This window comes from Gallus gallus, chromosome 15, assembly GCF_016699485.2.
Source record: "Gallus gallus isolate bGalGal1 chromosome 15, bGalGal1.mat.broiler.GRCg7b, whole genome shotgun sequence".
Taxonomy (NCBI): Eukaryota; Metazoa; Chordata; class Aves; order Galliformes; family Phasianidae; genus Gallus; species Gallus gallus.
Window position 1 is genome coordinate 7,931,955 of NC_052546.1, and position 27,242 is coordinate 7,959,196.

General features: G+C 52.8%; 1 protein-coding gene, 1 long non-coding RNA gene and 1 gene segment (V, D, J or C); 2 read left to right on the plus strand and 1 right to left on the minus strand.

The window, feature by feature from the left end:
* Positions 1-1,307: 1,307 nt before the first annotated feature.
* Positions 1,308-23,507, minus strand: IGLL1 (immunoglobulin lambda-like polypeptide 1). 51 transcript variants are annotated; one of them, XM_040648040.1, is made up of 6 exons: positions 23,202-23,507; positions 17,557-17,665; positions 13,313-13,318; positions 6,751-6,754; positions 3,572-3,609; positions 1,312-1,833 (listed from the first exon to the last, which is right to left on the minus strand). In XM_040648040.1, exons 1-6 carry the CDS (start codon positions 23,490-23,492, stop codon positions 1,520-1,522), a joined length of 762 nt encoding a protein of 253 aa, XP_040503974.1. In that variant the 5' UTR covers positions 23,493-23,507; the 3' UTR covers positions 1,312-1,519. The 51 variants fall into 51 exon arrangements, with proteins under 51 accessions (NP_001265474.1, XP_040503974.1, XP_040503992.1 ...); XM_040648058.1 differs by lacking the exons at positions 6,751-6,754; positions 13,313-13,318 and adding exons at positions 16,113-16,119; positions 16,871-16,876 and having other exon boundaries at positions 3,572-3,603; XM_040648054.1 differs by lacking the exons at positions 6,751-6,754; positions 13,313-13,318 and adding an exon at positions 3,906-3,911 and having other exon boundaries at positions 3,572-3,610.
* Positions 9,318-11,390, plus strand: LOC121106850. The segment is given in 2 exon segments: positions 9,318-9,361; positions 11,035-11,390. Coding segments are annotated over 2 exon segments (342 nt in total).
* LOC121106852 lies at positions 14,256-26,487 on the plus strand. Its single transcript, XR_005840023.2, has 3 exons — positions 14,256-14,367; positions 16,303-16,305; positions 26,229-26,487. It is a non-coding gene; the product is annotated as an uncharacterized LOC121106852 (long non-coding RNA).
* The last annotated feature ends 755 nt before the right edge of the window (positions 26,488-27,242 follow it).

Consider the following 27,242-nt stretch of genomic DNA (forward strand, 5'->3'; position numbering starts at 1 on the left):
TCTACACATGGCAGAGGGAGAATGAAGACTGCTGATTCCCTGTGTACGTCCTGGGAAAAAAACAACTCATAGAGCAGAAAGCAGGAATTCATATTCAACTGCAAAAACTTTGTCACTGGGGAAAGAAAATGAAGTTCAGCCACATCCCACCCATCAGATACTAAACCCAGTGTCATGAATGCCTGCCATGGAGCTGGGAGATCCCAGCCCATCTCCAAACTGGATAAAAGACCCTAAATTACAGAACTGCCACAACTCTACCGTGGAGAAAATGGTCAGCCAAACTTTCAGTGCGTCTCTTCTGCAGAAGTGGTATGGGGCCATGCAAAAACCCCAGTCCTGACAGTAGAGCTGGCCCCATGTCCTGCACCCCACCAGTGGCTGGATGGAGACATAGGGTGGGTGGGATGGCTGGAGGTGCTGGAGTGGCTGGGATGGATGGACATTGGTGTAGATGGAATGGACGGTTGCGTTGGAGTGGCTGTAGCAGATCAGCATGGTGGTGTAGATGGAATGATTGGAGGTGCTGGAGTGTGCGGGTTGGATGGAGGTGTTGTGATGGATGGACATGTTTGGGTGGGTGGGATGAATGGAGATGTTGGTGTAGATGGAATAGATGGGTAGATGTGTTGAGGTGGGCAGCATCGATGGAGGTTGAGCAGGACAAGACTGATGGCCTCAGCAAAAGACAGATCCTCCTCAGCAAACACACACAGCTGACAAGCTGTGCACAGCAGTGCTTTCTGCTTGCTTGCTGCTGGGGGCTGTGCTAAAAGCTGCCCTACAGGGGCCACTGCAAAATCTCCCTGGGGAGCGGGGAGAGGGATAGTGACAGGGGTGGGGTGCACACAAGGCGTGTGGTGTGTGGAGGGTCAGGCTGCTGCAGGCACAGGGCACAAAGGAGTATTCACACTGACATCCCACCCAGGGGGCACCAGGGTGTCTGAATGCAAGGGAACAGAGCCAGAACTCCCCCTGTTCCCAGCATAAAGCAAATCTCTGCTAGGGACCTGGCGCACAGACCGTAGTGGGTGGGAGATGAGGACAGCACGGCCACAGCCACGTGCTCAGTGCCAGCACAGACCTTAAACTGCCCCAAAATTGCCCCAAAGCACCCTGCCTTAGATGTTGGTGGTGCCAGGGTATACACCAGTGTCTCCAGTGCTGATCTGTTGACCCCCCCACCCCCCCCCCCCCCCCGCCCCCAACATTACCAATATGTGTGTATGCGCCCCCCAGCCCTTCCCCATACTGGGGCCGACCCCCCTGTGTGAGATGCAGACAGCACGCAAAAGGACACAGAGACATGGATGCAGAGTCAGCACTAGTTCAGTGTCGTGTTTATTAATGTGACACCTGGAGAGATGAGGGCAAGAGGAGTCGACAGGCAGAGGTGGGTGATGGGGGCACGGTGGGGGACATCTGAGTGGGAAGTGAGGGCTGCTGCCACCAGCAGCGGCCCAGAGGGACAGGGAGGGTGAGGAACCACTGTCCTCACATTGCATCCCCAGTGGGACTATTAGCACTCGGACCTCTTCAGGGTCTTCGTGATAGAGGTGCCGTTGTGTGTGACCCTGCAGGTGTAGGTCTCGTGGCTTGACCAGTCGCTGGCAGACAGTGACAGGTAGCTGCTGGCCATATACTGGCTGTTGCTCTGCCGCTGTGGTGCTGTGGTCTCGCCAGAGCGGGTGGAGCCATCGATCACCCAATCCACAGTCACTGGGCTGGGGTAGAAGTCGTTTATCAGGCACACCAGGGTGGCCTTGGTGGCTTCGTTCAGCTCCTCCTTTGACGGTGGGAAGAGGGTGATGGTGGGGGCCACCTTGGGCTGGCCTGCAAGAGAGAGGCAGAGCGGCCACACGCGTATGTATGGCTGTGTATGTACAGACACACATGCACCTCTGTAAAACAAACACATCCACCCATCCATATCTATTTTCATGGATGTTATACGTGTGCGTATACATATATATACACATATATATAAATATGTGTATATATACGCATATATGCATTTTATACTGTAGTTCCTTCTACAGATAAAATATATTATAGATATATAACCCATGCATATAATATACATCATATCTATAAAAATTTATACAAAGCATACAGCAGACTACATATATATGTATACGTGTTATATCTTATGTACATATCTATAATAAATCTATATAATATACATAACAATTTTTTTATATATAGGCATTTTCTTTTGTATACATATATATATTTATATATATACACACACAAAATTTCAACCACGTGTTTGGGTGAACGTGGTTCAGCTTTGGAACTCCGATTAGCTGCCATCACCCCCTTTCTTTCCTGCTGTAAGGCTATTTTTTAATTTTAATTAAAATTTCAAAGAAAAAGCACTCAATTTTCGGGCTCTTTCTACCTCAAGGCATGTTCAGACTTGTCTCAGAAGAAGTAGAATTAAAAATTGCCATGAGGAAGGCAAGATTTACTCTTCCTCAGACTGTTCATCAAACAAACTATAGCCAAATCTATATCTACATACATATCTATATCTTCACTCATATCTACACCAGAAAATGGGGAAGAACTGCCCCCATTAAAAACTTTCCAGCGAGGAATTCTTGAACTGCACTTTTTTTTTGGACTTATGCCCTAAGTAATTTGGTTCAGATTGGGTTTTTTTGGCCAATTTCTTCTAAATTGGCCAAATTTATATATATATATGTATATAAAAATAATCTATATAAATAAATAAATAAATAAATATAAATTTATATATATATATATAAATTACATATATATATATATATATATATAAAGAGAGAGAGAGAGAAATTGGCCAAATTGGCCAAAAATATAGATTCTCTCCCTATAAATATATATAAAGAAAGAGGGAGAAATATATATATATTTATATATATATATAAAAAGAAAGAGAGAAATACATATATTTTATATATATATATATATAAAATATATAAATAATTTATATATTTATATATATATATATATATATATTTCCGAAAAAAATGACAAAATATTCCTCTCAGCTTTTTCAGCAGAATAACCTCCATTTTTTGACAGCACTTACCTGGACAGCTGAAAAACTGAATTTCACCCCCAAGGACACCGTGTCAGTGACACTTGGGCTCCCCATGGCACTGGAGCCAAGAGTCCCCAGTGAGAGACCAGACCGGGGACAAAGGTCTTAGTCCTTAGGACTAAGAGGGAAGGACTAACAACTCACAACTAATTTCCTGACAAAGACAAAAACTGTCTTCTCATCGACCTAGACACAATTTCTGAAATCGTGTGGCAGAGACAGACCTCGGGCACATTTTCTGGTCAAATTTTAAGAACTTTCCATTGACAAAATAACCCTAAGTCCTCCATGGCGCACACCGGAGCCCTCCGGCTCGGTGGGGACAAGACTCAGCCCAGGCTGCCGCGCTGAGTGCCCGGCCCTGCGCCGGTGGCAGACCCCAGCCTGCCGCCAAGTCCAAGAAAAACCCCCAAATCACCAAAAATCGACAAAATGTCACAATTTCACGATGGGGGAAGAAAGACCGAGACGAGGTCAGCGACTCACCTAGGACGGTCAGGGTTGTCCCGGCCCCAAATATACCACACAGTGATACGGAGCAATGCAAAAACCTCCCACTTCGTGGCAGGGGCAGTTCTGGGTCCTGTGGAGGCGGCAGGATGAGGGGGTGGGTCAGAAGTGATGGGATGGAAGTGTTCTTCTGACAGGCAAAGCAGAAGGGAGACGATGGGCTGGACACAGTAGGATCAAGGTGACGGAATGGACACAGCAGGATGGTGGTGCTGGGGGCTGCTACAGGAGGTGTGTCCCCCTGGCAGCCACGTGGAGCACCCAGGCGCCGCAGGCAAGAAATGCCCCAGGGGATCCTGGTGCCACGCACTACTGCCTCCAGCCCCCCAGCTGCCTTCTGACACGGTGAACAAGGATGTTCAGTACCAAGGACACAGTCGGGAGGGACTCTGCAGATTTCGAAGAACCAGAAGAGACTTGCAACAGCACAGAGCATTCAGACCATACAACCTTCTTTCTGCAAATCAGGGAAAGGTGCATGAGTACATTTCAGTGTGGTTAGGCAGACCAAGGATGTACTGCCACAGCCAAAGTTGGACAAAGAAAACAAAACCAACCAAAAAAAAAAAAAAAAGGCTGTGAGGAGCCTGAGCACCCACTTACTGCTGGGGAGGACTGTAAGTGAACACAGAGCGACTTCCTGAGGACGATCAGTTGATTCCTGAGGTCCCACCGGGGAAATACCTGCAGTGATACATGGCCGTGCAGAAACAGCCCAAGCAGCGGCCCATGCCCGCTCATGTGTGGCTGAGCCCTGCTGCCTGCTGTGGGTCACAGAGTGTAGATGGTGTCTGTGTGTCCTCCTCACCTCTTCCAAGGGATATCCAGTAGCTGTGCCATTGTTGGTCAAGGTCTTGGCCAATGTCATGTCAACCTGCCACAAGAACCCACCAAATAATGTTCTTGCCTGTCATCCAGTTTTAGTGCAGCCCCTCCAATTCAGGCCTGTCTGTTTTGATGGCCTTACTCTCGCTGATGTTGTCCTTCGAGGTCACTGGGCCCAGCTTTATCCCATTGGTGCACCACTGCGCTGCACATGCTGCCCACATCCTCCTCAAGAGAGGAAAAGAAAATGTGAAGAGGATGTTGATGCCCAACCAGAGCTGCCAGAGCCAAGGCACTGGCTTAAAAATAAACTCACAAATATGCAAATGCTGTGGTTTGTGCAAGTGGTTATAGAAAGAGGCAGAGTTGGTGAATCTCCTGAGTCACTAGAAAATGAATGATGCATCAAAGATTTTGTGGTTGGAAGTACTTTCTGTTTCAAAGGTTTGGTTTTCCTCTGGGAAGGCTTAGGTGCAAGTGACCGGTGCAAGTGATAGAAACTCATTGAAACTATCTATGAAAAGTATATAGCTAAAGTTGATGCCATATACTATGGATGAACAGTTTCTGGGTATTTCTGAGACTTTTATGGGGTTTCAGTTTCATTTTAGGTGAGTACACTAAGGGTGCTTAGAAGTCCAGCTCTTTTCCTCAGAGGGACACATGTAAGAGAACTGGTGCTGTGCTGATGTGCAGTGCAATTGAGTGGTGGTGGCCCTCCAGCATGGGCTGGGCAGGTGGTCTCAGTGGGAGCAGGAGCAGATGAGGAGCTGCCAGCCTGGTGCATGCAGGGGACACTACAAATGGTGGATGTTGGATGGCAGGGAGGCAGCCAGCTGGACCTGGGGTGCAGCCTGGGAATGCAGGAGGACCTGGGCCCTGCAGCACAGGGCAGGAATGGAGGTGGGACTTGTAAGACAGAGACAGTAAAAACCATCAGCTGCTCCTTGCACTGGCAGGAGGTTTTTGTATCATTTCCCCATTGCTTTGTGTCACCGTGCAGCAGTACTGCTGCTGTCTGCACTCCCACAGTAATAGACAGCCTCGTCGTCGGCTTGGACCCCAGTGATGGTTAATGTGGCTGTGGAGCCGGATTTGGAACCGGAGAATCGTGAAGGGATGTTCGAGGGTCTGTTGGTGTTGTCATAGATCAGAGTGACAGGGGCACTGCCAGGTGCCTTCTGCTGGTACCAGCCATAGTAGCTCCTATCCCCGGAGCAGGTGATCTTGACGGTTTCTCCCGGGTTCGCTGACACCGAGGACGGCTGAGTCAGCGCTGCCTGCACCAGGGAACCTGGAGAGGGAGAGGAGAGAGGGGAGAAAACGGCAATCAGTGACGGCCCCGCACGCACAGCCCTGCCCGCGCAGCAATGGGACAGAGCCCCGTGCCCACAGTCCCCGACCGGGCGCAACGAGTACCTGAGGTGTGGGCGAGCACCGCCAGGAGGAGAGGAGCCCAGGCCATGGCGGAATCCCAGCAGCTGTGTGTCCCCACGCCGATGGGGCTGTGCCGGGGACCTCGATGCCCTTTTATACCCGCGTCCTTCCGCAGCACGCCCCCCTATGCAAATAACTCCCTGCGCTCCCAGCCACGTCCTACGCCTCTCCCCACACCTCCCTGCCCACTCCTAGCCCAGCCCCTGCATTGTGGCACAGCGGGGTTGGCCAGGCCTTGCAGCGGGGACACGTGGCAGCACCCAGGCCCACACCGGCCCCAGAGCGGGCCTGGATGCTGCGGAACCAAAGTGCTCGGGAGAGCCGGACTGGCGGGGCATGATGGGAGCAGGCTATGGCTCCCTTCATAGAATCACATAATCACCAAGGTTGGAAAAGACCTCTAAGATCCTCCAGTCCAACCATCCACCTATCACCAGTATTTCCCACTAAACCACATCCCTCAGTACAACATCTAAACGTTTCTTGAACCACTGCCTGCAGCACTGCCCTTGCCCCGTTCCATCCCTCAGACATGCGATGCCCTGCCATGGGCAGGCTGGGTTTTAGCAGGTGGCAGTGCCTGGGCAGAAAAGGCCCTGGGGGGCTGGCAGGACCCTCAGCAGCAGCAGTGCGGACAACAAAGGGCTCATGCTGCCAGGGAGGCCGCTAGGGTCAGCAGGAGCCCTGAGGGTGGTGAAGGCCTCAGAGCATTGCTTATCCATGGGATTACTGCTTTGGGGCAGGGATGAAACGCAGCTGAGTAGAATTGTCCAACAGTGGCACCAGAGTCAACAGGCAAAGGCTGAAATGCAGGGAACCACAAGAACATAGAATGATTTGGGCTGAGAGGGACCTCAAAGGCTACCCATTTCCAAGCCATGCCACAGGCAGGGACATCTCCCACCAGAACAGGCTGCCCAGAACCCATCCAGTCTGGCCTTGGGCCCTGCCAGGAAGGAAGCATCCAATACTTCTCTGGGCAACCTGCTACAGTGCTTCATCACCTCTGAGTGAAGAATTTCTTCTTGATAGCTAACCTAAATCTACCCTCTTTCCATTTTAAACCATTTCTCCTTGTCATATTGCTACAGCTCCGTGTATAAAGTCTCTCTCCATCTTTCTCTTGAGCCTCCTTTAAGCACTGACAGGCCACAGGGAGGTTGCCCCAGAGCCTTCTCTTCTCCAGACCCAGCTCTCGCAACCTTTCTTCGTAGGAGATGTGTTCCAGGCCACTGATCGTTTTTGTTGAACACTGTTCAATAGAGCAAAACACTGTTTTGCTGCAAGGCTGATCAAACGTTAAAACACGTGTCCCAGATAGCTCTGAAGTCTCCATCCTTGGTGACCTTCACAACGTGCCCGGGCAGGCCCTGGTCAGCCTGCAGCAGCTGCCCCAGCATGGAGCAGGATGGGAGGAGGAGATCTCCAGTGGCCCCACCAGCTCCAGCCATCTGGGGCTTTCCCCAGCCCCAACACCTGCAATTCTTCCTCCTTGCTCTGCTGATCTCTTGCTTGGGCTCACATCCCTGGTATCAACACCACCTCAATGCTTTCCCTCCTCCCCAGGCCTCTATCTCCCTGTGCAACAGAGCCCTTGGGCCCAACACCATATCCCACACAGAGGCTGATGGGGTAGGGGTCTCAGGGGTGGTATCCCTGTGAGTGGCACAGAGGTGACAGATGTGCTAGAATAGGTTCACAGGCAGCACAGCCTGATCCACCACACAGGTACAATTGCTGTTCCTCGACTGTGTCCAAGCTGCTGCAGCAGGCACCTGAGGAGCCCTGGTACCTCAGCAGCTTGGGCTCTCACTTTCCTGTTGCTGGAACTCTCTATGACCATGGCCAGTGCTTCTTTCCTGCCAGAGCAGTAATAAACAGCCTTGTCTTGAGCTCCTGTAAAGGTTTACATGACCACAGAGCCAGGCAGGTCTCTGTTGGTGCCAGGGTCGTGGTCTGAGCAGAGCTGAGCCCTGCAGCATTGTTCATGCACAGAGTACTACCCTTACCCCAGGCAGCTGCTGCTCGAGCACAGCCAGAGACCCCCCACTGCCACCTGTGCCTGCAGGTCTTCCTGAGCACTTGCACACACCCCAGGTGCCAGAGCGTGTCCCACACCTGCCCTACTTAGGGGCCATAAGGTATTTATGCACCAGGATTGCACAGGGCCCGGCTTTTGGCCACCTCCAGAAGGGAGAAACCAGTATGAGGCAGAAGCAACCCTGCAACAGCAACACAGGGAGGCAATATGGGTGGGCAGCAGGAGATGGGGTCCAGGAGCTAAGTGCAGTGCAGGGCAGGGACAAGGCTGCTGGGACCATCTCCTCCCTGAGTGATGGGCACAGTCCTGAGGCTCTACAGGAGGGCAGAGCAGGGCACCCGGCATAGCCACCTGCAGCACAGTGCTGGGCCATGCCTGGGACTTGTGTCACCAGGATAATGACCAGCTGCTCCCTGAGATGTCAGGTCTGTGTATCATATCTCCATTGCTCTGTGTCACTGGGGCACCAGTACCGCTGCTGTCTTCATTCCCACAGTAATAGACAGCCTCGTCGTCGGCTTGGACCCCAGTGATGGTTAATGTGTGTGTGGAGCCGGATTTGGAACCGGAGAATCGTGAAGGGATGTTCGAGGGTCTCTCATCATCATAGTAGATCAGAGTGACAGGGGCACTGCTAGGTGCCTTCTGCTGGTACCAGCCATAGTGGTTGATAATCAGATTGTGATTGTCATAGATGTGTGTGTCTTGATATTCCACATGTGACTGCGGGCACAGGGCCTCATCCCACAGTCTGGGGAGGGCTGTGTGTGTCAGGCAATTGCTCAGATCCATTTTCTCCCCTCTCTCCTCTCCCTCTCCAGGTTCCCTGGTGCAGGCAGCGCTGACTCAGCCGGCCTCGGTGTCAGCAAACCTGGGAGGAACCGTCGAGATCACCTGCTCCGGGGGTTACAGCGGCTATGCCTGGCAGTGCCCCTGTCACTGTGATCTATAATGGCAATAACAGACCCTCGGACATCCCTTCACGATTCTCCGGTTCTGGATCCGGCTCCACAAACACATTAACCATCACTGGGGTCCAAGCCGAGGACGAGGCTATCTATTACTGTGGGAGCATAGACAGCAGCATCACAGCAATAACACCACTGCCAGATTCATGCTGCTGTAAAGCATAAACATAATGTCTGTTCACCATGGATAGAGCTGGGAGCCCTCACTGCCACTCATGCCTTCAGGTGTCCCGGGGCACCCACATAGGAACAGCAGAGACCGACAACCGCTCCCTGTGATGCTGTAGTGGAGATGCTGAGTCACGGCCTGAAGCAGTGATTGAGCACCTGGTGGGAAGGCAGGGCCAGCCAGGGGAGCTCAGGTGTGTGCAATGTACCTGAGTGATTGAAAGGGGTGGAGCCAGGATCCAGCCCTTCCCAGCCCTCATTTAAGGGTTGGCAGTGGAGGTGTGGGTATCTTGCTGGAGATCCCTGTCTATATGAGGCTTTCTAAAGGTAAGCAGTTTTTTTTTCTTTATTTCTGTGGCTGCATCTGGGCTTGTTCTCATTTGCTGTAGCCTAGGATTGTGCTGCTCTGCTATTATTGCTTACTTTCTCTCACCTTATAGCATTACAGATGTGCAAAAGGTTATGCATCATTTTTAATTGCTCCATGTCACTGTGATACCAACATAGCTGCTGTCTGTGCTCCCACAGTAATAGACAGCCTCGTCATCGGCTTGGACCCCAGTGATGGTTAATGTGCCCGTGGAGCCGGATTTGGAACCGGAGAATCGTGAAGGGATGTTTGAGGGTCTGTTGGTGCTGCTATAGATCACAGAGACAGGGGCACTGCCAGGAACCAGCCATACTTGTAGCTACTCTCAGCATAGGTGTTCTCTATAGAATTGCCATAGAATGATTTGGGTTGGAAGGGACCTTTAAGACCATCTAGGTTCAACTCCCCTGCTGTAGGCAGGGTCACCTCTCACTAGAACAGGTTGCTCAAAGCCCCATCCAGCCTGGCCTGGAACACTTCCAGGGAGGGGGCATCCACAGCTGCTTTGGGCAACCTGTTTCAGTGTCTCGTGATCCTTACTGTAAAGAATTTCTTGTTACTATCTAGACTAAATCTACTTTCTTCCAGTTTAAAACCCTTTCCTTTTGTCCTGTTGCTATATGTCCTTATAGGAAGTCCCTCCCCAGCTTTCCTCAAGGACCCTTTCAAGTATTGGAAGGACACTGAAAGGTCCCATGGAGCCTTCTCTTCTCCAGTCTCAAAAGCCCCATGTCTCTCAGCCTGTCCCCATAGGGGAGGTGCTTCAGCCCTCTGTTCATCTTCATGGCCCTCCTCTGGCCCTGCTCCAGCAGCTCCATGTCCTTTTTGTGTTGGTGGTACCAGAACTGGATGCAGTACTCCAGGTGTGGTCTCACAAGTAGAACAGAAGGGCAGAATTATATCAAATCTTGATAGCTTATTGCAGTTTCACTGACAACAAGGTGCAGTGAGCCTTCCCAGGATGTCAGAGCTGTGGGCAACCATCCCCAGGAGGAGAGGGGCTCATGCCAAGGTGCAATTCCTCCAGCATCCCTATGCTGACAGGCATATGCCATGGACCACAATTCACTCTTAAACTCCCATCTGCCCATAGTACAAGCCTGTGTGATCACTATCAGCTCCTATTGCAGTGCTCTCCCTGCTCACTACACTCCTTTTCTCAGCTCACAGAAGGCTGATCATGGTTAGCCTTCACTGGAGTCCAAGTTGGGGATCAGTGACACAGGGAGATGGAAAACTGAGTAACAGGCCTGAGTTAAAAATGGAAGCTTTCTGCACTTACTGAGTAATGGCTTATCAGCGCTGTGGGGCTGAGGCAGGTTTCTGTCCTCTCTGCGTGGCCATGTTTGTAAATGCCCTCCTGTCTGTACCTAGATGTATGAGAGATTACTCTGGCACTTACCCACACTGTACCTATCCTTGTAAAGATACAGCATCTTGTCATCCCCAGCCCTGCTCCATGGAGCTGCCTCTGTGCTGGGCTGCTCTGGGCTGGGCTCTCATCCTTTGATGTGGCTATGGCTGAAGTCCCTTTTCCTTTAATGGTGCTGTTCCCCATCCCACTGCTGCTTGGGAGGGCTGTGTGTGTCAGGCTCTTGTTGAGCCCATTTTCTCTTCTCTCCTTCTCCAGGTTCCCTGGTGCAGGCAGCAGTGACTCAGCCGGCCTCGGTGTCAGCAAACCTGGGAGGAACCGTCAAGATCACCTGCTCCGGGAGTAGTGGCAGCTATGGCTGGTATCAGCAGAAGTCTCCTGGCAGTGCCCCTGTCACTGTGATCTATTACAACGACAAGAGACCCTCGGACATCCCTTCACGATTCTCCGGTTCCAAATCCGGCTCCACGGGCACATTAACCATCACTGGGGTCCAAGCCGAGGACGAGGCTGTCTATTTCTGTGGGAGCAGGGACAGCAGCTATGTTGGTATGGTGCTGCAGAGAGGTGTTGCGGTGAATTGATGCCAAGTCTTAAAAAAGCAGTGGGATGGGGCCCAGTGCCCAAAGGCTGGGCACAACGGGTGTTCCTGGGGCACCTGAGCTGTGGGTCAGCACTGCCAGCAGGAGAGGGGCACAGGCCATGGTGTGATCCCAGCAGATGCACATCCTTATGCCAATGGGTCTATGCCATGGAATCCAACTCCTTTTTTTTTTATACCCTGAACTGCCCACAACACAGCCCACTCATGCAGAACCTCATGGTCACTGGCAGCTCCTGTCCCAGTGCAGCCATTTCCCTGGGCCCTGGAAGACCAATTGTGGTTAGTTGTCACTAAGGTCAGAAGATGAGGCTGTGGTGGCTGGGATAGCAACACTAATGCTGGTATAGAGACAAAAGAGGATGTGGAACTGAGTTACAGACCTGAGTTGAAATGGAGGTTTTCTGCACTTGCTGACTTAAGGCTGAGCAGGACTGGGGGGCTGAGTCAGGTTTCTCTCTGCTCTGCATGGCTGTGTTTTTGAATGCCCTCTCTTCTATACTTTGTTGCGTGGGAAGTGATCCTCTTGGTCCCTGTTCCTACTGTGGCACAGCATCATTCCCTGCTGCTGGCACCCCCGTTCTTCTGCTGCTGGAGCTGCCTCCTTACTAAGATGTTCTGGTCTGGGCTCTGTTCCTGCAATGTGCCACCACCATCAGAGCAGAAGGGATCCCAGCCACAGCTATGGGCACTTTGGAGGATCAGAGCTCAGCATGGAGCATCCCAGCACAGAGGCAGCTCAGGCAGAAGCTGGACAAGGGCATCAGCTGCTACAGGCAGGGGCTGGGCCTGATGCAGTGCTGTGCATCTTGTTGGGACGTGTTCAGGACACCGTGCACAGCCACCCATATTGCAGGACAGTGAAGGTAGGGCTGTGGTGAGGTCCTGTGCCACCATCAAACAGAGACAGCAAAACCTGCCGGCTGCTCCTTGCACTGACAGGAGGTTTGTGCATCACTTCCTCACTGCTGTGTGTCACCATGGGACCAGCACCACTGCTGTCTCCACTCCCACAGTAATAGACAGCCTCGTCCTCGGCTCGGACCCCAGTGATGGTTAATGTGGCTGTGGAGCCGGACTCGGAACCGGAGAATCGTGAAGGGATGTTTGAGGGTCTACTGGTGCTACCATAGATCACAGTGAGAGGGGCACTGCCAGGTGACTTCTGCTGGAACCAGCCGTAGTTGTTAACAATCCTGGAGCAGATGTGGGTATCCTGCTACCCCATGTGGCCTTGTGGAATTGGGTGCCTCATCTGACAGCCTGGTGAGGGCTGTGCATGTTGGGCAATTGCTGCGCCCTATTTTCTCTCCTCTCCCTTACGCTAACCTGAAAGGAGGGTGCAAAGTGAACAGAGCCAGGCTTTTTCCAGCAGCATTCAGCACCAGTACAGGAGGCAGTGGCACAGACTGAACGCAGAGGTTCTGTCTGGCCAGAGTCAGGAGTCACATCCTTACTCTGCAGGTAATGTAGCACTGATCCAGGCTGCTCAGATAGATCATGGAGTCTCCTCCTTGGAGATCTCTGACAGCCACCTGCACACAGGCCTGGGCACTGTGCTGTAGGTGATGCCAGTTGAGCTGAGGTAGGAGCAGATCACAACAATCATCCTGATCTGAAAGATTCTGTGGCTGCCCTCGTGCCAGAAGAGAAACACAGCCAGCCCAGCCTTGTGCCATGGGAAACATCCCCTCTAAGTAGGGAGCTTTGGCCTGGCTGCTCAGCGGTCCACAGGTTCCCTGCTGTCAGTGCTGGGGATGTGATTTTTGCCCTGCCACATGTAGTCCAGGGCAATGAGGGAAGGGCCATGGTAGGAACCAGCACCGCCATCAAACAGAGCCAGCAAAAAGAGCCAGCTGCTCCCTGCACTGGCAGGAGGTTAGTGCATCAGTTGTACCTGCTGCTCTGTGTCAGTGGGAAGCAGTACTGTACAACTGTTGTCTGCATTTGCACAGTAATAGGCAGCCTCATCCTTGGCATGGGCCCCAGTGATAGTGTGTGTGTGTGTGTGTGTGTGGCGTGGGATATGGAACCAGAGAATCATGAAGGATCTCTTGGTGTTACTGTAGATCACAGTGATGGGGCACTGCCAGGTGTCATCTGCTATTAGCCATAACCATAGCTGCTGCTACCCCTGCAGCACATGATCTTTTTGGTGTTTCCAGGTACTGGGAGAGTCCTATACAATGAGGCAGAACAGGAAAGATGTTCAAAGCCATGGCCATGCAGAGGGGAACCTGCCTGAGTGACGGAGCCCAGCGTGATCCTGAGGGAGAAAGGCAGAAAACATCCATGTTTTAATTCAGGGCTGTAAAGAGTTTCACATCTCCCCCCAGTCACTAACAGCAGTACTGCTGCTGTCGAAGTTCGCACAGTAATAGACAGCCTCGTCCTCGACTTGGACCCCAGTGATGGTTAATGTGGCTGTGGAGCCGGATGCGGAACCGGAGAATCGTGAAGGGATGTCCGAGGGTCTCTTGTCGTTGCTATAGATCACAGTGACAGGGGCACTGCCAGGAGACTTCTGCTGGTGCCAGCTGTAACCATAGCTGCTGCCACCCCCGGAGCAGGTGATCTTGACGGTTCCTCCCAGGTTTGCTGACACCGAGGCCGGCTGAGTCAGCGCTGCCTGCACCAGGGAACCTGGAGAGGGAGAGGAGAGGGGGGGGGGCTTATTGTGGAGGTATTACAAAGTGCCAGTGGTATTGTCAGGAGTCTTCTGCTTGTACCAGTCATAGTTGCTGTTAAGCATGGATTAGAAGTCGGTGTTTGAATATTCTGTGTGTGCTTGTGTGCTCTGGGGTCTCCTCCCCATGAGGAGGAGGAGGAGGGCAGTGTGTGTCAGGCACTGAGCCCCATTTTCTCTCCTCTCCCTCTCCAGGTTCCCTGGTGCAGGCAGCAGTGACTCAGCCGGCCTCGGTGTCAGCAAACCCAGGAGAAACCGTCAAGATCACCTGCTCCGGGGGTGGTAGCAGCAGCTACTATGGCTGGTACCAGCAGAAGTCTCCTGGCAGTGCCCTTGTCACTGTGATTTATGAAAGCACCAAGAGACCCTCGAACATCCCTTCACGATTCTCTGGTTCCACATCTGGCTCCACAAACACATTAACCATCACTGGGGTCCAAGCCGACGACGAGGCTGTCTATTTCTGTGGGAGCTACGACAGCAGTGCTGGTTATGTTGGTGGCGGCACTGTTGGATTTCCTCCCCTCCTTGTTGCTGCACATCTCCCTGCATGGGCGGAGCTGTTGAGGGCAGTCAGTTCTGCTCTCTGGGTCCACAGCTGCTGTGGCGCTGCCTTTGCAGAGCCCCATTCGTGTTCCTGTCCTGGTGGGGCCTATGACAGCAGTTTTGTAGGTACAGAGACACAGGGAGATATGGGAGTGATGTGATGTCTAGAGCTAAAAATGACAGGTTTCTGTCTGCCTCCACTATGGCTGTGATTGAGGTCTCTTCCTGCTGTGGTGTTCCCTGTCCCACATTGCTGGATGGGCAGTGTGTGTTCAGGAAATGTGGGGCACAGCATCCAGAGGAGCAGCTCTGGGGGCAGCACCCACTGCTGTGGTTAGAAGGAGCAGAAGGCACTGGCAGGGGTCTTGCTGGGAGTGCTGGCAATAGCAGGGATAGTGGATGCCCCACATGGAAGAAAGGGACACAGCTATGGCCACTTCTGATGAGAGGTGTCCAGAGCACAGCAGCACATCCCTGTGCCTCAGACATCTCCTGTGCCCTGCGGTGTGGAAGGGAGTGCATTCATAGCATGGCCATGCAGATGGAACAGGAAACTGCTATGGCCACAGTTCTGCATGGCCAAAAGGAAGATGGGCAGAAAACAGGCTTATAATTTATTAATTCAGTTCCTTTTAATCATTGTCACCATACAGCACTAGTGCTGCCTTCGTAGCTCCCACAGAAATAGATAGCCTCGTCCTCGACTTGGACCCCAGTGATGGTTAATGTGTTTGTGGAGCCGGATAGGGAACCGGAGAATCGTGAAGGGATGTTCGAGGGTCTGTTGGTGTTGTCATAGATCACAGTGACAGGGGCACTGCCAGGTGCCTTCTGCTGGTACCAGCCATAATAGTAACTTCCAGCATAGCTGCCACCCCCGGAGCAGGTGATCTTGACGGTTTCTCCCGGGTTTGCTGACACCGAGGCCGGCTGAGTCAGCGCTGCCTGCACCAGGGAACCTGGAGAGGGACAAGGATGATGGGGTCTATACCCAGTATCACCCTCATTCCTGGAATATGATCTGGGGTAACAGTCAAGGTCTTGGCCATTCAGATAGGACAAGGCCTCCTGAATTCCCAAAACAGTAACATAAGTCACAATTCCCAAAGCTCGGGGACCAAGGAAGGTGGCCTGAAAACTTTACTGTGAATGTGGCTGTGTTTATGTTCCTACTACACATTGTCAAAATACAGCATCACTGCTGCCTTTCAGTCTCCACGGTAATATACAGCCTTGTCCTCAGCTTGGACCCCAGTGATGGTTAGCTTGTGCGTGGAGCCAGATGGGGAACTGGAGAATTGTGAAGGGATGTTCGAGGGTCTGTTGGTGTCACTGTGGATCACAGTCACAGCACCACTACCAGGTTTCTCCTGGAACCAGCCATACTCATGGCTACTCCTGGACTGACTGATTCCTGGTCTTGCCACAGGGCCCCGGGCAATGCCTGCAGGAGCAGAAATGCAGCGAAGCCCTGGGATCTGATGTACAGGGTGAAGGAGAGCAGTAGGAAGGAGAAGAGACCCCAGAGCTGGACTGAGAGGAAGCGGGAGAGGAAAAAAGAACCTTTTTTTTTTTTTTTCTTGTGAACCGCTCGTCCTGCTACCCTGGGGATCAGTGCCATCCTCAGGCCACAGCTCGTCATTGCCACCGCAGTAATGGGCAGTGTTGTCCACAGCTTAGACCACAGTGGTAGTTAGTGTGACAGTTCATGTGTGTAGGCCTGGATTGGGCCCCAGAGAATGGTAAGAGAATGCCTGTGGGTCTACCAGTGTTAGCATGGATCCCAGTGATGGGGCATTGCCAGGTATCTTCTGCTGGTACCAGCCATAGATGTCAATCCTGGAGCAGATGTGGGTCTCCTGCTGTCCCATGTGTGTCTGTGTGCTCAGCAGCCTCATCCCACTGCCAAACAAGGAGGCTGTGCGTGTCAGACACACACAGAGCCCCGTCTTCTCTCCCTCTCCAGGTTCCCTGGTGCAGGCAGCACTGACTCAGCCGGCCTCGGTGTCAGCAAACCCGGGAGAAACCGTCAAGATCACCTGCTCCGGGGGTAGTGGCAGCTACGGCTGGTTCCAGCAGAAGTCTCCTGGCAGTGCCCCTGTCACTGTGATCTATAACAACAACAACAGACCCTCGGACATCCCTTCACGATTCTCCGGTTCCAAATCCGGCTCCACAGCCACATTAACCATCACTGGGGTCCAAGCCGAGGACGAGGCTGTCTATTTCTGTGGTGGCTACGACAGCAGCACTTATGCTGGTATTGCCTCAGCGGGAGGTGAGGAACTGATGGATTGATCAGGGTTAAAAAAAATAGACGTTTTTCACCCTTGATGGCTTATGGCTGAGCAGGTCTGTGAGACTGAGGATGATTTATATCTTCTCTGCATGGCCATGCTTGTAAATGCCTTCCTTGGTATATGTAGTTGTATGAGAGGTTACTCTGGGTACTGAGTCACACTGTACCTGTCCCTGAAAAGGCACAGCTCTGTGCCATCCCCAGCTGTTCCACATTGCTGCTGGCAGCCCCATTCTCTCCCTGCTGGAGCTGGCTCTGTACTGAGCTGTTCTGGTCTGGGCTCTGTTCCTGCAATGTGCCACCACCATCAGAGCAGAAGGGATCCCAGCCACAGCTATGGGCACTTTGGAGGATCAGAGCTCAGCATGGAGCATCCCAGCACAGAGGCAGCTCAGGCAGAAGTTGGACAAGGGCATCAGCTGCTACAGGCAGGGGCTGGGCCTGATGCAGTGCTGTGCATCTTGTTGGGACGTGTTCAGGACACCGTGCACAGCCACCCATATTGCAGGACAGTGAAGGTAGGGCTGTGGTGAGGTCCTGTGCCACCATCAAACAGAGACAGCAAAACCTGCCGGCTGCTCCTTGCACTGTCAGGAGGTTTGTGCATCGCTTCCTCACTGCTGTGTGTCACCATGGGACCAGCACCACTGCTGTCTGCACTCCCACAGTAATAGACAGCCTCGTCCTCGGCTCGGACCCCAGTGATGGTTAATGTGGCTGTGGAGCCGGACTCGGAACCGGAGAATCGTGAAGGGATGTTTGAGGGTCTCTTGTCATTCCAGTAGATCACAGTGAGAGGGGTACTGCCAGGTGACTTCTGCTGGAACCAGCCATAAGCATTGTTACTGCCACCCCCAGAGCAGGTGATCCTGAGTTTCTCCTAGGTTTGCTGACACTGAGGCTGGCTGAGTCAGTGCTGCCTGCACCAGGGAACCTGGAGAGGAGAGGGGAGAAAATGGGGCTCAGTAGAGAGTCCAAGGGAGGGCCAGCTTGGGGAAGAACTGGTGCTATGCTGATGTATCAACCAGGTGGCTGTGGCCCTCCAGCAGGGAGCGGACAGGTGAGGAAGTGTTGCCCCAGTGCATGCAGGGGCCACCACAAAGGGTGGGTGTAGGGTAGTGGGGAGGGAGCCAGCAGGGTGCAGCCTGGCAGCCTAAGAGGACCTGAGCCCTGCAGCATGGGGTACTGATGGAGGTGGAACCTGTAAGACAGACAGTTAAGGGTATTATCTGCTCCTTGCACTGCCGGGAGGTTTGTGTATTACATCTGAGTCACTGTGGTATCAGTACTGCTGCTGTCTGCATTCCCACAGAAATAGACAGCCTCGTCCTCGGCTTGGACCCCAGTGATGGTTAATGTGCCCGTGGAGCCGGATTTGGAACCGGAGAATCGTGAAGGGATGTCCGAGGGTCTCTTGTCGTTGCTATAGATCAGAGTGACAGGGGCACTGCCAGGAGACTTCTGCTGATACCAGCCATAACCATAGCCACTGCTACCCCCGGAGCAGGTGAGCTTGACGGTTCCTCCCAGGTTTGCTGACACTGAGGCCGGCTGAGTCAGCGCTGCCTGCACCAGGGAACCTGGAGAGGGAGAGGGGAGAAAATGGGGCTCAGTGTTTGCCTGACACGCACAGCCCTCACCTGGCAGGGGTGGGATGAGGAACACCACCCTGGCAGATGAGGCCTCGCAGACATCCATGCCTCTTCAAAGCAGGAGGATAGGTCAGCCAGCAGTAACAGCAAACAGGTCTGGACATACCTGGTATCTCTTCCTGCACTGCACTGTACAAGAGGGAGACCATTCACAACGAGTGCTTTGCAGAGGGGCCAGGAACCTGCCTCAGCTGCACAGCCCAGCTTGGCTGTGAGACAGATGGGCAGAAAACCTCCATTTTTATCCCCTATATGTGTCTTTTTTTTTTTTTTTTTTTTTCCCCCACATCGCCCCCTATCACCATACCAGGATTACTGCTGCTTTCCCAGGCACCACAGAAATAGACAGCCTCGTCCTCGGCTCGGACCCCAGTGATGGTTAATGTGGCTGTGGAGCCGGATAGGGCACCGGAGAATCGTGAAGGGATGTCCGAGGGTCTCTTGTTGTTGTTATAGATCACAGTGACAGGGGCACTGCCAGGTGATTTCTGCTGGTGCCAACCATAATCATAGCTACCTCCAGACCAGGTTATCCTGACAGTTTCTCCCAGGTTTGCTGATAATGAGTCTGGCAGAGTCAGCGCTGCCTGCACCAGGGAACCTGCATAGGGAGAGGGGAGTAAATGGGGCTCAACAGGTGCCCAATTTGCCCTGCCCTCCCCAACCACAGGGGAAGCACTACCGTCAGAGGAGAAGGGTCCTCAGTCACAGACATAGGTATGTTTGTGGGCAAGAGCCCAGCACAGAGCATCTCAGCACAAAGGCAGCTCCAGAAGGAGATAGGAGCTCACAGCAGCAACATGGAGCAGGGCTAGGGTTGACGTAGTGCTGTGCCTGGGCAGGGACAGGTACATTGTGGTTAAGAAGAGAGAGGAGGCCATTTACAGTCAGGGCCGTGCAGAGAGGACAGAAACAGGACTCAGCCCCTGCAGCCCTGTCCAGCCATAATGCAGTAGGTGCAGAAAGCTTCCATTTTGAACTCAGGTTTGTAACTCAGTTTCCCATGTCCCTGTGCCATTCTACCAGCATCAGTGCTGTTTCCCAAGCTACCGCAGTAGTAGATAGTCTTGTGCTCATTTTGGACCCCAGTAATGGCTAACCATGATTGGTCTTCTGGGATCAAGGAAAATGGCTACAGGAGGCAAGGGGAGCATGGGATGGGGGTGGCCAGTGTCCACGGACACCAGGTTTGCAGGAGGTGGCTGTGCTGTAGAAGGGTGGGGGTCTAAAAGGGAGTTGGGGTCCATAGCACAACTGTTGGAGTAGCACCATGGTCTGGGCCCCTCTCCTACTAGTGATGGTCACCAACAGTTCAGGTGACCTGGGCCTGTATGGGCATGGGGCCTCTGTCCTGCTGCTTTGAGGGGGGAGGCTGTATATGTCAGGCAGCCACTGATTGCCGTTTTCTCCCCTCTCTCCTCTCCCTCTCCAGGTTCCCTGGTGCAGGCAGCACTGACTCAGCAGCCGGCCTCGGTGTCAGCAAACCCAGGAGAAACCGTCAAGATCACCTGCTCTGGGGGCAGCTATAGCTATGGCTGGTTCCAGCAGAAGTCTCCTGGCAGTGCCCTTGTCACTGTGATCTACTGGGATGATGAGAGACCCTCGGGCATCCCTTCACGATTCTCCGGTTCCACATCCGGCTCCACGGGCACATTAACCATCACTGGGGTCCGAGCTGAGGACGAGGCTGTCTATTACTGTGGGAGCTTCGACAGCAGCACTGATAGTGGATATGCTGGTGGTGGCACTGCGGGGTGGAACTGGAGAATTGTGAAGGGATGTTCGAGGGTCTGTTGGTGTCACTGTGGATCACAGTCACAGCACCACTACCAGGTTTCTCCTGGAACCAGCCATACTCATGGCTACTCCCAGAGTGACTGATCCCTGGTCTTGCCACAGGGCCCCAGGCAATGCCTGCAGGAGCAGAAATGCAGCGAAGCCCTGGGATCTGATGTACAGGGTGAAGGAGAGCAGGAGGAAGGAGAAGAGACTCTAGAGCCAGACTGAGAGGAAGCGGGAGAGAAAGAGGAACCTCTTTGGCATGCATGGTCTCCTTGTCTTGGGGATCAGTGCCATCTTCTGGCACTGGGTGTTGCATGTCAGGCACTTACTGAGCTTCATTTTCTCTCCTCTCCCCCTCCAGGTTCCCTGGTGCAGGCAGCACCGACTCAGCTGGCCTTCATGTCAGCAAACCCAGGAGAAACCATCAAGATCACCTGCTCAGGCAGTAGCGATGCTTATGGCTGGTACCAGCAGAAGTCTCCTGGCAGTGCCCCTGTCACTGTGATCTATGGTAACACCGGTAGACTCTTAAGCATCCCTTCACTAATGGGGCTGAGGCAGATGCCCTGCCCCTCTGCAGGGCCGCAATTGTTTATGCCCTCCCTGCTGTATTTTTTGTTGCAGGTGATTCTGGGGCCAGAGCACCTTATCCCTATCCTACACCAATTTTGTTTGGAAGTTATCTTCATGATCACAGAATTGAACCATTCTAACAGAACCCTCTAATCAACCATCTCTTCAGCCTACACTGCTGCCTTGGGTTGTTATGACCTAAGTGCAGGCCCTGGGACTTAACGTTCTTGAACGTCAATGGGTTTGACACAGCACATTGATTTTTGCCTATCCTTATCTGTCTACAAGGCCTTCCTACCCTCAAGCAGATCAATACAGTTTGTTGCCTGGCAGCGTTGTTTGTAATTTCACATTAAACAAAGGGGAGCACTGGGGAATGCCTCTGGTGACAGCCTGCCAATTGGTTCGACTCCACTGTGATTGAATTCCATGTTCTACAGCTGTCCCCACAAAGGGTTGGCATGCACTGCACCCAGCCCCACTCCCTGCTGGTTTTCTGACTTTCAGCATTTTGGCCACACAGAGTTATGGCTGTAGACATGTTCCTGTTCCCTCTGTGTGGTTGTGGCTTTGACTGTTTTCGCTTTCATGCCCCAGTGCACTCCAGAAGTAGACATCACAGCTATGATTCCCTTTGTCACTCTACCAGCCTCACGGCTGTGCTAGCTCACACATCTTAGACAGCCTCATCCTTGGTTTCAACATGAGTAATGGTTAACTTGCTGTTGAAGCCAGATGCAGCCACAACCATAGCTACTGCTACACCAGGAGCAAATGATCTTCATGGTTCCTCCGCGGTAACTGGGAGAGTCACCTTCCAAACACTGAGGCAGGACAGGCAAGATGATCAAAGCCATGGCCATGCAGAGGGAAAACTGCCTCAGTGACACAGCCCAGAACAAACATAAGGGAGAAAGGCAGAAAACAGACGTTTTTAATTCAGGGCTGTACCTCAGTTTCACATCTCCCCATCACTACCAGCATCAGTGCTGCCGTCGTAGCCACCACAGTAATAGACAGCCTCGTCCTCGGCTCGGACCCCAGTGATGGTTAATGTGTTTGTGGAGCCGGATCCAGAACCGGAGAATCGTGAAGGGATGTTTGAGGGTCTGTTGCTGTTCAGGTAGAGCACATAGAAAGGAGCACTGCCAGATGCCTTTTGCTGGTGCTGCCCTGACAGTTACTGCCATAGTCACCACTACTCCCAGAGCAGCTGATCCTGTAATCAGTAACACGCAGATGCACTGACATCAAGGCCAGCTGAGTCAGCACTGCCTGCACCAGGGAACCTGGAGAAAATGGAGCTGAGCAAGTGCTGGTGTTCAGTCCCACTGCAGCATGCTGAGGGCTGTGTGTCACACATTCACTGAGCTCCATTTTCTCCCCTCTCTCCTCTCCCTCTCCAGGTTCCCTGGTGCAGGCAGCAGTGACTCAGCCGGCCTCGGTGTCAGCAAACCTGGGAGGAACCGTCGAGATCACCTGCTCCGGGGGTAGCAGCGATGATGGAAGTTATTACTATAGCTGGCACCAGCAGAAGTCTCCTGGCAGTGCCCCTGTCACTGTGATCTATAGCAACAACCAGAGACCCTCGAACATCCCTTCACGATTCTCCGGTTCCACATCCGGCTCCACAAGCACATTAACCATCACTGGGGTCCAAGCCGACGACGAGGCTATCTATTACTGTGGGAGCTGGGATAGCAGCACTGAAGCTGTAGGGTGATGATGATTAATTGGAGAAGAGAGAGGAAACTTAGAACTGTAGGAAGATTTTCTGTCCTTCTTCCTCCTCTATGTGCAGAATTACTGCAGGAGGCATGTTACTCTTACCTCCACCTGGCCATGCTATGAATGCATTCCCTTCCACACCACAGGGCACAGGAGATGTCTGAGGCACAGGGATGTGCTGCTCTGCTCTGGACACCTCTCATCAGAAGTGGCCATAGCTGTGTCCCTTTCTTCCATGTGGGGCATCCACTATCCCTGCTATTGCCAGCTCTCCCAGCAAGACCCCTGCCAGTGCCTTCTGCTCCTTCCAACCACAGGAAAACCAGGGAAAACCATCATGAGAAGAGATCTCAACAAAAGTCATAATGGAGAAGGGTGGAAACCCATCATTTTCAGCTCTGGCCATCAATTCACCGCCTCATCTCCCCCTGGCACTATACCAACATAGCTGCTGTCGTAGGCACCACAGTAATAGACAGCCTCATCCTCGGCTTGGACCCCAGTGATGGTTAATGTGTGTGTGAATACGGAGAGGGAACCGGAGAATCGGGAAGGGATGTTCGAGGGTCTGTTGGTGTTAGCATTGATCACAGTGACAGGCACACTGCCAGGTGACTTCTGCTGGTACCAGCCATACCACTGGCCGATACCTCCACTGCAGGTGATCTTGACAGTTTCCCCAGGGTTTGCTGACACCGAGGTCGGCTGAATGAGTTCTGCCTCCACCAGGGAACCTGGAGAGGGAGAGGAGAGAAAATGGGGCTCAGGGAATACCCCACATGGACAGCCCTCTGCATACAACAGTGGGAAAGGGAACGCCACTATTAAAGGAGAAGAAGCCTCAGTCATGGCCACCGGCACATTAGAAGATGAGAGTCCAGACCAGAGCATCCCAGCACAGAGACAGCTCCAGCAGGAGAACAGGGCTTGCAGCAGCAACATGAAGCAAGGCTGGGGATGACATAGTGCTGTACCTTTGTAGGGACAGGTACAGTCTGGCTCAGGTCCCAAAGTAACCTGACTCAGCCAGCCTCAGTGTCAGCAAACCCAGGAGAAACTGTCAAGATCACCTGCTCTGGTAGCAGCAGCAGCTACTATGGCTGGATCCAGCAGAAATCACCTGGCAGTGCCCCTGTCACTGTGATTTATGATAGCAGCAGCAGACCCTCGGACATCCCTTCACGATTCTCCGGTTCCAAATTCGGCTCCACGGCCACATTAACCATCACTGGGGTCCAAGTCGAGGACGAGGCTGTCTATTACTGTGGTGACTGGGACAGGAGCAATAGTGCTGGTATAGTGATGTGGGGAGATGCGGGGGTGACATACAGACTGCGATTCAAAACCAAGGCTTTCTGCCCTTGCTGAGTCAGGGCTGAGGGAGGATCCAGTCCCTTCTGCCAGACTGTACATCATACACATGTCCTCTCTTACTGAACCTTTTCATTCAGTAATCAATTCTGGGTCCAGTGCCCCGTTATCCCTGTTCCTGCAAAGGCACAGCACTGCATTGTTCCCAGCCTCAATGCCCCTCACTGCAGGTGCCAGCCATACCAGCTGTCATCCCTGGTGCAGGTGATCTTGACTGTTCCTCCCAGGTTCGCTGACACCGAGGCCGGCTGAGTCAGCGCTGCCTGCACCAGGGAACCTGGAGAGGGAGAGGAGAGAAAACAGGGCTCAGTGGGTAGCCAACACACACACAGCCCTCCCTGCACAGCAGTAGAATGAGGAATACCACCACCATCAGAAGAAACCACTGCCATTTTGGAGAATCAGAGCCCAGCCCAGAGCATCTCAGCATGGAAGCAGCTTCGGCATCAGAAGGACAGGGCAGACAGTGTAACATGCAGCAGGGCTGGGGATGACACCATGCAGCAGCTTCTCAGGGACAGGGAGAAGTACCCTCTGTCTTCAGACTCTCCTCATGCACCACAACACACAGCAGGGAGACCATTCAGACAGTGCTTTGCAGAGGGGACAGGAACTCATCTCACTGCACAGCCCAGCTCACCTGTGAGAGAAGAGAGCAGAAAATGTCCATTTTTAACTCCTATACATGTTGTTTCATTTTTTTTTTTTGATATCTCCCTGTATCACCTCACCAGGGTTACCTCTGCTGTCCCTGCTGCCACAGAAATAGACAGCCACATCCTCAGCTTGAGTCCCCACAATGGCTAATGTGCTCATGAAGCTGCACCAGAACGTGTAGGATTGTGAGAAGCTGCCCCGTGGTGTTGGTGGGTCTGTTGGTGTCAGCATAGATCACAGTGACAGATGCACTGCCAGGCGTCTTCTGCTGGTACCCGCTGTAGTAAAAGATGGTCTGTGGGCTCAGCTGTCTTATCTCATTGCCTAGCAAGGACTCCGTATATCAGGGACTCAATGAACTCCATTTTCTCCCCCCTCTCCTCTCCCAGTTCCCTGGTGCAGGCAGCACTGACTCAGGCAGCAGCTATCCCAGCCACCACAGTAATAGACAGCCTCATCCTTGGCTTGGACCCCAGTGATGGTTAATGTGTTTGCAGAGCCGGATGAGGAACAAGAAAGTTATGAAGAGAGACCCGAGGGCCTCTTGGTGTTTTGATAGATCACAGTGACAGGGGCACTGCCAGGAGACTTCTGCTGATACCAGCCATAGTTGTTGCTACCCCCGGAGCAGGTGATCTCGACGGTTCCTCCCAGGTTTGCTGACACCGAGGATGGCTGAGTCAGCGCTGCCTGCACCAGGGAACCTGGAGAGGGACAGGAGACAAAATGGAGCTCAGCCAAATGTCCAACACACACAGCCCTCACCTGGCAGCTGTGGGGTGATGAACACCCCTGTTGCAGAAGAGACCTCACCTACATCCATGTCTCTTCAGAAGCAGGAGGACGGGACTGCCAGCAGTAACATGGAGGAGGGCTGGGGATGACACAGTGCTGTGCCTTTGTAGGGACAAGGAGAAGTGGCTTCTGTCCCCACAATCTCCTCCTGCACCACAACGTACAAGAGGAAGGAAGGCCATTCACAAACAGAGCTTTGCAGAGAGGCCAGGAACCTGCCTCAGCTGCACAGCCCAGCTTGGCTGTGAGACAGATGGGCAGAAAAACTCCATTTTTACCCCCATATATGCTCTTTGTTTGTTTTGGGTGGTTTTTTTTAGGGGGGGGGCACATCTCCCTGTATCACCAAACCAGGATTACTGCTGCCTTCCCAGGCACCACACTAATAGACAGTCTCACCCTTGGCTTGAACCTCCACAAGAGTTAATTCGTGCATGCAGCAGGATTTGGAACATGGAAAGTAGGAAGCAACGTCTGAGGGTCTCCTGCTGGCCCCCTATATCATAGCAACAAGGGCACTGCCAGGAGTCCTCTGCTGGGAGCAGCCATAGACATTGTTCATCCTGGAGCAGATGAGAGAGTCCTGAGGTTCCATTTGGGACTGTGTGCTCAGAAGTATTATCCCACCGCAGTACGCTGAGGGCTGTGTGTGTCGCACACTCACTGAGCTCCATTTTCTCCCCTCTCTCCTCTGACTCAGCCGGCCTCGGTGTCAGCGAACCCGGGAGAAACCGTTGAGATCACCTGCTCCGGGGATAGCAGCTACTATGGCTGGTACCAGCAGAAGGCACCTGGCAGTGCCCCTGTCACTCTGATCTATGACAACACCAACAGACCCTCGAACATCCCTTCACGATTCTCCGGCTCCCCAGGCAGAACCACAAGCACATTAACCATCACTGGGGTCCAAGTCGAGGACGAGGCTGTCTATTACTGGGGGAACTGGGATGACAGCACTGATGCTGTATGGTGACGATGATTAATTGGAGGAGAGAGATAGAACTTAGAACTGTAGGAAGTTTAAGAGGGGGTTTAAGAGGGAGTGATGGGCTGCAGCATAGCCCTATTAGCATGGGGACACAGAGCCATTGGTATTGGATCATGGCCTGAGCCCCTCTCCTGGCAGTACCTGCCCACAGCTCAGGTGCCCCAGGCGGACTTACTGTACACAGCCAGGGGCTTTGGGCCTTTATAGGGACAGACAAATGCCCTCTGTCCCCAGAATCCCTCATGCACCACAACACACAATAGGGAGACCATTCAGACAGTGCTTTGCAGACGAGACAGGAACTTACCTCACTGCACAGCCCAGCTCAGCCATGAGAGAAAAGGGCAGAGAGCCTCCATTTTTAACCCCATACATGTTGGGGTTTTTTTTTTTTTTTGACATCTCCCTGTATCACCTCACCAGGCTTACCACTGCTGTCCCTGTTGCCACAGGGATAGACAGCCACATCCTCAGCTTGAATCCCCACGATGGTTAACGTGCTCATGAAGCTGCACCAGGAGATGGAGAACTGCAAGAAGCTGTCCTGTGGTGTTGGTGTGTCTGTTGGTGTCAGCACAGCGACAGATGCACTGCCAGAGGTCTTCTGCTGGTACCAGCTGAAGTATAAAGATATACCTGAAGGTCTCTTTGTGTTTTGATAGATCACAGTGAGAGGGGCACTGCCAGGTGTCTTCTGCTGGTACCAGCCATAGTTGTTGTTGTTACTCCCAGAGCAGCTGTACACATCTATTTGTCTGCACTCTGGCACCGTTAAGCACCATCACAGC